This window comes from Rousettus aegyptiacus, unplaced genomic scaffold (assembly GCF_014176215.1).
Source record: "Rousettus aegyptiacus isolate mRouAeg1 unplaced genomic scaffold, mRouAeg1.p scaffold_m13_p_15, whole genome shotgun sequence".
NCBI lineage: Eukaryota > Metazoa > Chordata > Mammalia > Chiroptera > Pteropodidae > Rousettus > Rousettus aegyptiacus.
The window spans coordinates 25,737,104-25,749,606 of NW_023416290.1; the positions used below are offsets into that span (position 1 = coordinate 25,737,104).

Below are 12,503 nucleotides of genomic sequence, written 5' to 3' on the forward strand. Positions count from 1 at the left end.
ATGATATTTTATAAAGCATTCCTTTGTGTCACAAAAGACAAGTATTTAAGTTGGATTGTGATGTCTGCGTGCATGCGCGCGCACACACACACACACGCACGCACACACACACACACACACACTCCACTCAAATAGTCTATGTTTTGCTTCTCTTCAAAATTAAACATATTTAAGTTGACATATGGTATGATATTTTAAAAGGATATTATTGAAATGTCATTTAATTTTTTAATTTTTTAGACTCCAAAATAAGTGCTCTTAAATCTCAGAGGGATTTCTGATTTTTAAACATTTCTAGTTTTTAAAAATCTGTACAACTACTGCATTACTCTTGATGATCATGAGACACATGAAAAATTTTTACTTTTAAAAATATTTTTAAAAAATATGTTTAAAAATAGTAATAACTTTTTTTCTTTTTTTCAAATGGAAACACACAGATTATTGCTGCATCATTTGCTTGTTATTATGCCGATATGGAAAACACATATGGATTAGAAGTAGTTGGTCATATTCCAAAAGGGTAATGTAGCCATTTTTCCTAATTTTTGTTTGTTCGTTTGTTTGTTTTTGATGGAGGAAGGAATTGGTGGTAAGCGGTATGGATTTTCTTTCAAAAGCCCTGTATGGACAAAATTCTAATTAATTTTTATTTTTAAATGATAAAACCAATATACATATAGAGAAATAGTAACTTCTTAGACTGCTTATCGATAACTAGGATAGTTGATAACTATTTTATACAGTATTAATTCCTGTCAAAGATTTGGAAATTTACAGAGCTATTATTTCAAAAAAAAATGGAGGACATTGAACTTCCAAATTAGAGCCATGCTCTGGAATTTAGTCTTCCCCATTTCACTCAAATATTCTAATGACTATCTTATTTTACTTGAAACATAGTAAAAGTACACATGTATTATCTGAAATAGCAAACTCATAGGCCTGTGTGGTAGATAATAGTGAGGGAGAGGGTGTAGTGGAGAAGAGGGCATGGTTCCCTATCTGTCTTAAAGCCTTCCTTTGTACACTAAGGGGAAAGTTAACAAGAAGTGTTCACTCTAAAGGGCAAGAGATTGTTTCAAATATAGCTTGAAAGAAAACAAAGACTTTTTTGGAAAGAAGGGGAGTGTTATGGTTTATTTCTTTTAATGGATTGTATATACACCAATATTTATAAATTTAGAGCAAAGTTATAGTTGTTGAGTCCTCTATATTTTTATTTTACAGTCCCAAATTTTGGTTTCTAACTACATTAAAATGGAGGAACAGTAGAAAAATTTCAGATTAAAAAGACAAAAAAATCTCATCTTGAGTAAAAAAAAAAAAGGCATAGACGATAGAGGCTTTGTTCATCCCTCTTGTGACCAAATCAAAGTTGTGACAGAAACATGGAGCAAACAGCATGCAACGTCACCTGAGACTTAGATGAACAAGCCCTATAACTAAGGAGAGAAGTAATAAATCACCCTGCAAAGGATGCAAGGCTGCCCAATTCCATGTGGCTGAGTGGGACAGAGGCTGTGGCAGCAACAACCAGCAATCACTGATACCTCTTAAAGGGACTGCATTCACAACCAGACTTTCATGGTGGCGGACCTGCTTACTCTGAGCACCAGCACCAAATAGGCTGTGTGAGGGGCACCAGGTACTTACAGGGGGTCAGTTGTTGGAGTGAAGGTTGGAGGCGAAGATCTCTACTAGACAGAAGTGCCAGCGGTATCCATTATTCCTTTGTTGAGCCCTTTCCACTCCCAGTGTGCGGACCCAGGGCCACCATAGCTGAGACGTCATCAAACTGGATAACAGAGGTCACTGTGCCCAGGGGATCCCTGAAACTCTGCCTTCCCCAACTCGCGGCCCCACCCAAGCCACATCCAGATGTATTCTTGGCAAGTCTCGTGCTCCTTGATGAGCAGAACCAAGACTCACACTAGGCACCTGGCCTCAGTTTCTGGCATGACCTCTTGAAGCAACTATAAGCACACCATCTGTGGATTGTTTGCTGAATCTTAACAGGTGGCCTTAGAGGGCACAGGCTGGGCTAAACTTGGCCTGCAGCTGAACCTCTCTCAGGACTATGCTACTGAACACCTAATACACAAAGCTGCACTAATAAGACCAGGAGACTTAGGAACTTTGCTTAGTATTTAGGAACAGACAAAGGCAGCCAAAATGGGAAGACAAAAAAGAAGAAACCATATGAGACTAGAACAGAGATCCAGGAATAATGGAGTCAAGCAATCTAAGATGCAGAGCTCAAAATACTGGTTATAAAGATATTCAATGAACTTAAGAAAAGTGTAGATGAATTCAATGAGAAGTTGAACAAAGAGATAAAAAACATAAAAATGGAAATGGAAATTATAAAAGTGAACCATTCAGAAATGAAGAACATCTGGGATGAAGAATATTTTAGACAGAATCAACAGAGTGGATAAAAAAGAGGCTCAAACCACCAATATAGAGGATGGAAAGCCAAGGACACTCAATCAAAATGGCAAGGAAAAAGAAGCAAAGATTATAATAATAATTTAAGAACCCTATGGGACACTATTAAATGTAAAAATATCCATGTCATAGGGGTACCTGAGGGGAAATAAGAAGTTGAAGAGCTATTTAAAGAAATAATGATGGAAAACCTCCCTCTCCTGGTGAAGGAGATAGACATACAAGCCCAGGAAGCACAGAGAGTCCCAAAAAAGATGAACCCAAAGAGGCCCACATCAAGACACTCAAGATACATCATAATTAAAATCCCAAAAGTTAAATACAAAGAGAGAATCTTAAAAGCAGCGAGAGAAAAGCAGTTAGTTATCTACAAGGGAGCACCCATAAGACTAGCAGCCTCCCAAAAAAACATGCAGGACAGGCACAAAATATTTGAAGTGATGAAAACTCAGGATCTACAATAAAGAATTCTTTATTCAGCAAAGCTATCATTTAGAGTTGAAGGATAAGTAAAGAGTTTCCCAGACAAAAATAAGCTAAAGGAATTTATTGACAACAAGCCAGTATTATAGGAAATGTTGGAGTGACTTTTTAATAAGAAAAAAACATGTATCGAAAACAAAAATAAAGAAGGTAATAACTACATTCTTATCAACAAGTACCTCAAATAGAAAAGTATTAAGTGCTCCAACCAAAAGACAGAGTGGCTGAATGGATAAGAATTCAAGACCCCTACATATGCTGCTTACAAGAGACTCACTTCAGATTAAAAGATATACACAGGCTAAAAGGAAGGGGATGCAAAAAGATATTGCTTTCATGGACCTAGAAGGTATTGCACTGAATGAAATGGATTGGATAGAGAAAGACAAATATTACATGATTTCACATACATATGGAATCTAAAGAACAAAATAAACAACAACAACAACAACAACAACAAAAGCAGTAATAAACTCATAGATACAGAGAATATTTTGAGGGCTACTAGATGGGAGGGGGGTTGGAGGGACAGAAAAAAAGGCAAAGGGATTAAAAAGTACAAATAGTTGCAGAATAGACGTGTAGATGTAAAGCGTAGCATGGAGAAGACGATTAATATTATTGTAATAAATTTGTAAGGGGAAGAGCAGTACCAGATTTAGTGGGGTGATTGCTTTGTGAGTTTTGTAGATCTCTGATCACTAGGCTGTACAACTGAAACTGATGTATTATTGTATGCCAACTATAGTTGGGAAAAAAACTCATTGAATTGTGCAATGTGAATACAAGCAGCTAATCGTCTATTAGATTTCAATAAATTCAGAAAGAAAAATAAAATAAAATATAAAAAAAGTTCTTATCACAAGAAAAAACTAAAAAAAAAATCTATCTTGAGCCTTTGTGTAGTTATAGGCTAACGATGACTATCTGAATCGAGTTTGGTTTTCTCGAGGGTTATCTACCTTTTCACCTTAAAAAAATTAAGCTTATTGTTTTTTCTAAGTCAGCTTATTGTTATTAATAATTAAGCAAGCTCAATTTTCATGAAACAAAAATTTTTACACTTTGAAATGGTAGCACTTTTGTATAGCATATATTTTAGGACCTGCAATGATACAAATTAATTTGTTTTAGAAATAAACTTTTGCAAGTGGGTAAAAAATCATGCCTCTCCTCTATCCACTCTAATTCTCCCTTACTTTGAGTGCTGCCTTTCCTGACCGAGCCTCTTAAGGAAACAGAGAAAGAGCATGACATTGAAATTAAATGGAGCTAAGAATGAATCCCAGCTCTATCATTTAATCTGTTATTTAGATACATTACCTAACCTTTCTCAAAATGCTTTATCCTTTACACAGCTAATATGCAAGAGCATTCTACTTACATACTAGGTTTTAAATCAACTTTAATTTTCGTCCCTTTTTCTTCTATTTTGCCCTAGAAGGATTTTTTTTTTTTTTTTTAAGGGGAAATAAGTCTCCCAAAGCATCATTGGGGGATAAATCGATGGTGATACTTTGTTTGGCTCAAGTGGTTTTCGAAAGGCAATAAGACAATGACCAGGTTTTGGTTAAAAGAACTATTTTAAATCATTCTTTAAAACAGAGAGTTAAGTGTGGTCCCATATTTTGTAACAGAGGGTAGATGGAACCTTTATGCATAATTTTCTTAACATATATGATACGTAGTTAAGTGTACTGTGAAAGGATCACATTAAAAGCATAATTAAGATTATGAACTCAATAGAAAATTTAGGGGTTAACTCGAAAATTGTAGCTCATAGTCAACTAGTGTTTGCATACAGCATGATAATATTCAAGGCCAGGAATACAGTGTCTAATGCCAGCCAAATAAATATTTGGAAATTTTCAAATAAAAGTAATTTCTAGATGTGCTTTTGTTCTGATTCAGAAAATTTTTGTCTAGTCCGAGTTTCTGAAACAGCCTGAATTCCTTGGGTATAAATACATGGAGTTGCCCCTGTGGTGTTCCTTGTGATTTTGCTTTTCTGCTAATTAATGTTGAAAAGAAAGGACTTCTAAGGGCATGGCTTCTTGCTTTTCTCATGGTTATTTTACTTATTCTATGTAAACTTCAGAGTCATTACCACACTTGGATTTATTGGAAATTGTTACAGAAATTTCATGAAAATTGATGATTTCATTTTAATATTTATTTTCACAGAATTCCTCCACCTAAAGCTCCTTCAATGAATGTCCTCTCGGCAGTAATCATAGAAGCTTTGGGAGTGGCAGTTGTAGGCTATGTGGCTTCACTGTCTCTTGCTCAAGGATCTGCCAAAAAATTCAAATATTCAGTTGATGATAACCAGGTGGAGTATGCCCAAGCCCCTCTCCACAGCTATTGTATCATTGTACTGTGTATTCCAAGATACTAAAAACGTCAAACTTATGAAAAATATAACTTGCCTAAATTTATAGGAAGAATGGGTAGAACAAAACAAAAGATAAATCTCTAAATCATTCACAGAAAGCTAAAAATCTGGGTTTCATGGGTTGGTGTGTAATTTTATTTTTAGAAAGAGAGATATCTTGATTTTCTTTTTAATTTGCTTCTGGGAGAGTATCTAAATATATTTTTCATTGCATACTTTGAAAAATTATGGATTTTAAAGTGCAGTAGGTCTGCAGAGGCAGCTGCAGAATCCTGGTTACAAACCAATTACCTCTGTCTAAAACTCACTGTGATACTATGTGTCCATAATTGTTTCTGTGCTCCTGTTTTGACATCTGTAGAAAAGCAGTTTCATTCATTCAACAGATGTGTATTGATCCTCACTAATGTACCAGTCACTGGTCTAGGAACAGGGGATATAATAGTGTATAACACAAATCATGTCTTTCCTAATCTCAGAACCTCCCAATGGCTTCCTATTGTACTTATATAAAAAGCCTCTTAACCAAGATTTACTGTATAAAGCCCTACATGTCTTGCCACCATTCTTTTTTGTCTCTGATATCATATCCTTTTTTTATTCTGTTCTAGTCACACTTACTGCTTTGCCTTTCCTTGAACCTACTAGTTATGTTTCTAGTTCAGGACATTTGCATTTGCTCTTCCCTTTACCGGGAACTGTGTTCTCCCAGATATCTGCGCGCCTCCTTTGTTCAAATGTTTCTTTCTTAGGGATGCCTTCATTGGTAAGCTAAAGTCCTAAACTCTAGATTTCTCACTCCCTCCTCTGCTTTACTTACCATATTCATCTTAATTATGATCAGCCTTCCCTTATTAGAAGGCCAGTTCTGTAAGGGCAGGAATGTTTGTGTTGCTTACTGGCAACAAGAGAGGCAGGAAAACATTAGGTTTTTACAATAATTCGGGTGAAATTTGTTGACTTGGATCAGGATATAACAATTGAAGAAATGAGAAGTAGACAGATTCTGGATTGTATATGGATGCCACCTGGGAAAAAGGAAAGGCACCAAGAATATTGTTATGTGCTCCTTAATGACAGGGATACATTTAGAGATGTGTAGTTTACTATACACCTAGGCTATATGGTATAGCCTATTGGTCTTAGGCTACAAACCTGTACAGTATGTTACTATACAAGACCACATGAGATTAAATCAGCACAAGAAAAAATGATACAAACCAGAGACGTGGTATACATGAGATGTATGAAGTTGTTATGGGCATAACAGGGTATGTTGTTTTACAACAAAATCTTTTTTAATAAGTAGAAAGAGTACCTTCTAAAATAATGATAAAAAGTGTAGTATAGTAAAATACATAAACCAGGGACATAGTCATTTATTATCATTCTCAGGTTTTGCATACTGTATGTGCTACATACTTTTATACAACTGGTAGTGCAGTAGGTTTGTTTACACCAGCATACCACAAACATGAGTAATACGTTGCACTCCAATGTTACAATGGCTATCACATTACTAAATAATAGGAATTTTTCTGCTTTATATAATTTTATGGGGCTACTCTAGTGTATGTGATCTGTCATTGACTAAAACGTCATTATGAGGTGCATGGCTGTATCTGTAAAGCTTAGGCCCAAACATTTGGAATTTGGGATGTGGAAGAATGTGAGAGGACCAGGTTAGGGGTGGTACACTTGATTAAGTTTGGGATACCTGTTAGCCATCCAAATGGAGGTGGTTGAGTAGCAGGTTAGCTATATGAGTCTGAAATTCATAAAAATGGTCCAGGCTAGAGATAGATAGAAAAATGGTGCAATATTTGTGATTGGCTAGATGAGAAAGAACCTGTATTGGGAAGTGGTGGCCAAGGAGGTGGGAGGAAACCAGGAGGATGTGAGGTCCTAGAAGAACCTGGAAGAAGACTTAAAGAAAGAGGAAGTGAATAATTGCGTCAAATGCTGCTTTTAGGCCAAGTAACATAGGAATTGACATTGGATTTAGCATTGTGGAAGTTATGGAGTGGTGGGAACCAAAGCCTTGATTACAGTGATTTAAAAAATAGAGAAATTGGCAACAAATAACAAATATCTTGTACTTTCCTATAAGGTTGTTATGAGGAGAGAGATAGAGATAGAGATATAGAGATAGAGATAGAGATAGAGATAGAGATAGAGATAGATATTTACAATGGTTAAATCACAACTAGTGGAGAGAACAGAAATGTAATACAAATGAGTTATTGACAAATTGTACCTGTGGTCTCTAAAAGTTGATAGTTACTATGAAATGATATATTCTCTTATTGTCAATCTTTTAGGAACTTTTGGCTCATGGCCTCAGCAATGTGATTTCTTCATTTTTCTTTTGCATACCAAGCGCTGCTGCCATGGGAAGGACTGCTGGACTATACAGCACAGGAGCAAAGACACAGGTACTTTATCGTCTAGCACGGACAAAATAACTGCTGTGCCTTTACTCTCCTTCCGGAAGAATGGTTAAGAGTGAGTTTCTCTCTAAAGTCCTGAAAATATTTCTACTTCTTCAATTTTTTTCTCACTAGTTTCAAAGAAGTCTGTCTCTTTTGTCTTTCTTGTGAATGATCCTTCCAGAAACTCAATGATTTCCGTTAGCTCTAAAAAAAATTCTGTACTAATGGCAGCTTTATTGTAGCAAACTTTGATCTAGCGCTCCCTCTAGTGGTACTCTGACCTTGTTTTTTGCTAAGCTAACCAATTTGAAACTGCCATTTTTTGTGCACTTCCTTTAAATAAAATGAAATAAATTATATGCAAAATTAGTCATTGACATTGAAATTCAGGTATATGTAGATGTACAGGTATGTAAATTAGTAATAAGATGTCTGCAGGCATTTGAGGTTAAAGAAACAATTATATATCTTTATTTTGACATTTGAGTGGCTGCTATATACCAAGTATTATGCTGGGTACTGATAAGATGAGAATGATAATAATGAAAATGTAGCTGTGATGACGATAATGGTATTGGTGTTTGTGGAAGCATATATTGAGTTTTGTGCCAGGCATTGTCTGTCATACTTTCTATGTAAATGAACTCATTCAACCCTTTAGGCAACTCTGAAGGAAGTATAATTATTATTCTCAGTTTCCACATAATAAAAGTTGTGGAAAAAGAGGGTTAAAGTAAATTACCCTAGTTACAGAGCTAAGAAGTTGACAGAGCTGGGATTTGAACACAGATAGATTTATTCTAAGTCTTGTATTCTTAACTACTGTTCTATACAAGAAAATTGATGTATATGTTAATATAGAAATTAACATTAACAGCTATCTATTATTAAAACAATCCACATTTATTTAAAATCAAAACTGAATCAAAATTTATAAAACATTTTATGTGATAATTCCAACATTTATGGGAGACCAACTTATAGTAAGTCTTTTTGGGGAGTGGTTGGAAGAATAAATTTGAAAAGGATATAGTTCTTGACCTTGGGGAGCAAGTAGCAGGAGAAATATGGGTAAATAGAAGTTAAAATATAACATAAAACTAATAATAAATTATTGATGAATGATAATTCATGGAGCAGAGGGGAATGTATAATGATTTGTCAAATAATTGCTGCAACTCATCAGCTAAGATGTGAAATCAAAATTTAATCAAATTTTATGTAGTTAGTGACTTCAAGCATAGGTTTGTCATGCGTATCAGCATAAACATTTTACAAACTGTACTTTTTAATGTGTCAGACTTAAATCTGAATGTTTAATAAGTAGTGTACTCAAGTATCATCCCTTACTTTAAAGATTTTTTCATCTATAAAATTCTAGCACTCTATAGTAGTTTCTACTTGGTTTCTCCTAAGGATAAGCATATTAGGTTTCTTTTCTTCATGTTCAAGTTAGATAAGTATAGTGAATGGTTAAAGACATGGATTGCAGAACCGGAGCCTATGTTCTGGTGGTTGGGTGACTTAGTTTACATAATTTGACCTCTCTAGGATAAAAGGACTTGGCTGTTAAAGTAATTGTTATAAAGACTAAATTATAAGGATAAAATTAAAGTAATTAATATAAGGATTAAATGCATTAATGCATGCTTATTTAGCACAATGTCTAAGCACCAAATAAATGCTCTTTTAAAGTTAACTACCACTAATTTTATTATTACTAATTATTTTTATAATAAATATTATAATTATAATGAATACTATAGTAAAATATTTTCAGAATTTTTTGTTCAACATTTAATATTAAGATATTCTGGTCTGGTTGGGATGCAGCAAGGCAGTTTCTAGTCTAAGTTGCTCCTCCAACTAGCTGGGGAACTTGAGCAAGTTAGCATCTTCATGATCATATGAAAAGAGAAGGTTAGAATAGAATCTGTAAGGTGTCTTCCACCTTGAGTGTGTTCCATATCTGGGTTTCCTTAGGCATTTATTGCTTTTCTAGTTACTATTTTAGTAACAGAAAAACCATCTAATTAATCTTTGTCACTTTCAATATTTAATTCTGAAAGATAATATGTTGAGAAAACATGTAGTTATTTTTAAATTTGGAATTTTTCTTTTTTTCTTTTTATTTGCCTAATTAATAGGATAAAAATGGCGAAGAGGCCTTCTCTGTTCCAAAGGTCATATATTTCAATGATTAGAACAACAGAACTTTTCTAAGGATTGTCCATTTAAGAGTTATTTTCTGCATTGTTTTCTATTCATGAGATTTCTGAAGAAATAGAAGAAATCTAATAAAAAACTAGTTCAGGGGAATAAGACTTGGCAACAGAGTATTTTATACTGTTCTGGTTGTTGATATGGTCATAAATCTGTTCAACAATTCCCATTAAATTGCACAGAAAAAAAAGGGCAAATGGATTAAGAAGTACAAATGGATAGTTACAAAATAGACATGGAGATATAAAATGTAGCATAAGAAAAATAGTTAATAATGTAATAAATATGTAAGGGGGAAAAAGGGTACTAGATTTAGTGGGGTGATCACTTTGTGAGTTATGTGGATCTCTAATCACTATGCTTACAACTGAAACGTATGTTACTGTATGCCAACTATATTTGAAAAAACTCATTAAATTGTAAAATGTAAATACAAGCAACTAATTGTCTATTAAATTTCAATAAAGATGAAAAAAATTCCAGAGAAGGAATCTGTTATGTGCATATCCAAATTAAGGGTGTTTTCCCATAGTAATCATTTTAGACTTTTAGCATGGCAACTGTTAAGTTTATGTGGGTATAACTGATAACTAAACTGAAATGATTTGATGAAGGCACTGGGTAAACAAAGTCTTGAAAGTTTTGTTTTAAATAGACTCTTTATGAAACCAGTTTTCTGTGTGTCAAGACTTCATAAAACCATTCCTTAGATAGCTCTATATCTTTAAAGGACTAGACTTATACCCAGTAAATTAATCTAGAAGAATTAAAAACTCTTCAACTCTTAGGCTAAGGACAACTAACTAAAAAATCTTATATTTGTTGATTATTTCACTAATTGACCCATTACATATTATCAATATTTCTGCAGAAAGTTATTTTTTTCAAAATATTTTTTTTTATTTTTATAGTCATCATACAATATTATATTAGTTTTGAGTATACAACATAGTGATTAGACATTTGTATAACTTACAAAGTGATCACCTTGATAAATCTAATACCCAGCTGACACTAGACACAGTTATTACAATATTATTGACTATATTCTTTATTCTGTAATTTGACTATTTTGTAACTACCCCTTTTTCACTACCCCAAGCTCCCTCCTGTCTGACAACCCTCAAAATGTTCTCTGTTTCTATGAGTTTGTTTCTGTTTATTTTGTTTTTAGATTCTACATGTAAGTGAAATGTTATGGTATTTGTCTTTCTCTTACTCCATGCATCACAGTACCCTCTAGGTTCATCCACATATTGCAGATGGCAAAGTTGCATTCATTTTTCACTTATTACTGGGTCCTTCTGTGTTTCTTTTTAAAGCCTTTCTTTTAAAGTCTATTTTGTCTGGTATAAGTATTGATGTTCCAGATCATTTTTTCATTTCCATTTTCATAAATATCTTTTTTATCCCTTGACTTCCAGTCTGTAAGTATCTTTCAGTCTAACGTGAGTCTCTTGTAGGCATCATATTTTGTTTAAAAGCTCTTATATAAAATCACCAGTTATTACTAAGTTATCAGTTTAGTGTCAGTTTGATATGCACTGTAACTTTTTTTTATAGACAATCTTTAGTTTTCTAATGACTTATTTCTCACAAAGGGATTTTTCCCCTTTATATGCTGGCAATAAGTTCCACTAAATATGGAAGAGATTTGTGTCTAGCTTTTTTCACTTAGTTAATAGTTTTGAATTTCATACCTGCTGTTGCATATATTGATAGCCTGTTCTTTTGTATTGCTGAATGGTATTCTACTGTAATAATATACCACAATTTGTTTTTCTATTTACCAATTAATGGACATTTCAGCTTTTTACAAATTTTAGTGTTTATTAATTAAGCTTTTATAAGTATTCACATATACATATTTGCATAGACATATGTTTTTATTTTTCTTAAATAGTTCTTAAATACTTCATAAAAAACTGCTAAACTGTACCATATTTCACTTCTACCAGCAATGTTTGGGAACTTTAGTTGCTCTAAGCCCTTGCCAGCCCTTAATAGTAATTGATTATTTATTTGTTTATATATTTATTTTTAGTGTTAGCCATTCGAATAAGTCCTGATCCCCTCTTATTTCTTTATAATATTCTAGGCAGCTTTGTGGTCTTTTTTCTCCTGTTAGACTGATAGTTTGGCCCAACGTTTTTATTTAGTCATGAATATTTGCTGATGTGAAATTGGGTTCTCCATCAAGTGGAGCACAGCTAGGAGTCATGTGATTTGAATTCCCTTTTGTCAGCAGGTTGAGTTGGTTAGAACAAGATACTAGTGACTTTTCGGGATTAATAAAGTTGTCTGTTTCACTGCAGAGACTTCTCCCATATTCCATATAACTGCTTAATATGAAAGTGCTTTCTAACAAATAACTCTCTCTCAATAAAATGAAAATTTATCATTGGCAAAGGAAAACCCTAAGCTGAATACTCAGTTACTACCCAAACAACTCCCCAGGAAGCGAGGACAGGAGTCAGGCTGAACAACAATAGGCTAAAAGGCTTTTAATTAAAGTGCCA

General features: G+C 33.8%; 1 protein-coding gene across 1 annotated transcript in view; it reads left to right on the forward strand.

Moving 5' to 3' along the window:
• Positions 1-12,503, forward strand: part of SLC26A7 (solute carrier family 26 member 7) — a 113,479-nt gene that overhangs the window by 54,430 nt on the left and 46,546 nt on the right. Inside the window, exons 6-8 of the mRNA XM_016147812.2 lie at positions 441-523; positions 5,119-5,266; positions 7,651-7,764. Coding sequence (XP_016003298.2) covers positions 441-523; positions 5,119-5,266; positions 7,651-7,764 — 345 coding nt within the window. The remainder of the gene's footprint in view (positions 1-440; positions 524-5,118; positions 5,267-7,650; positions 7,765-12,503) is intronic.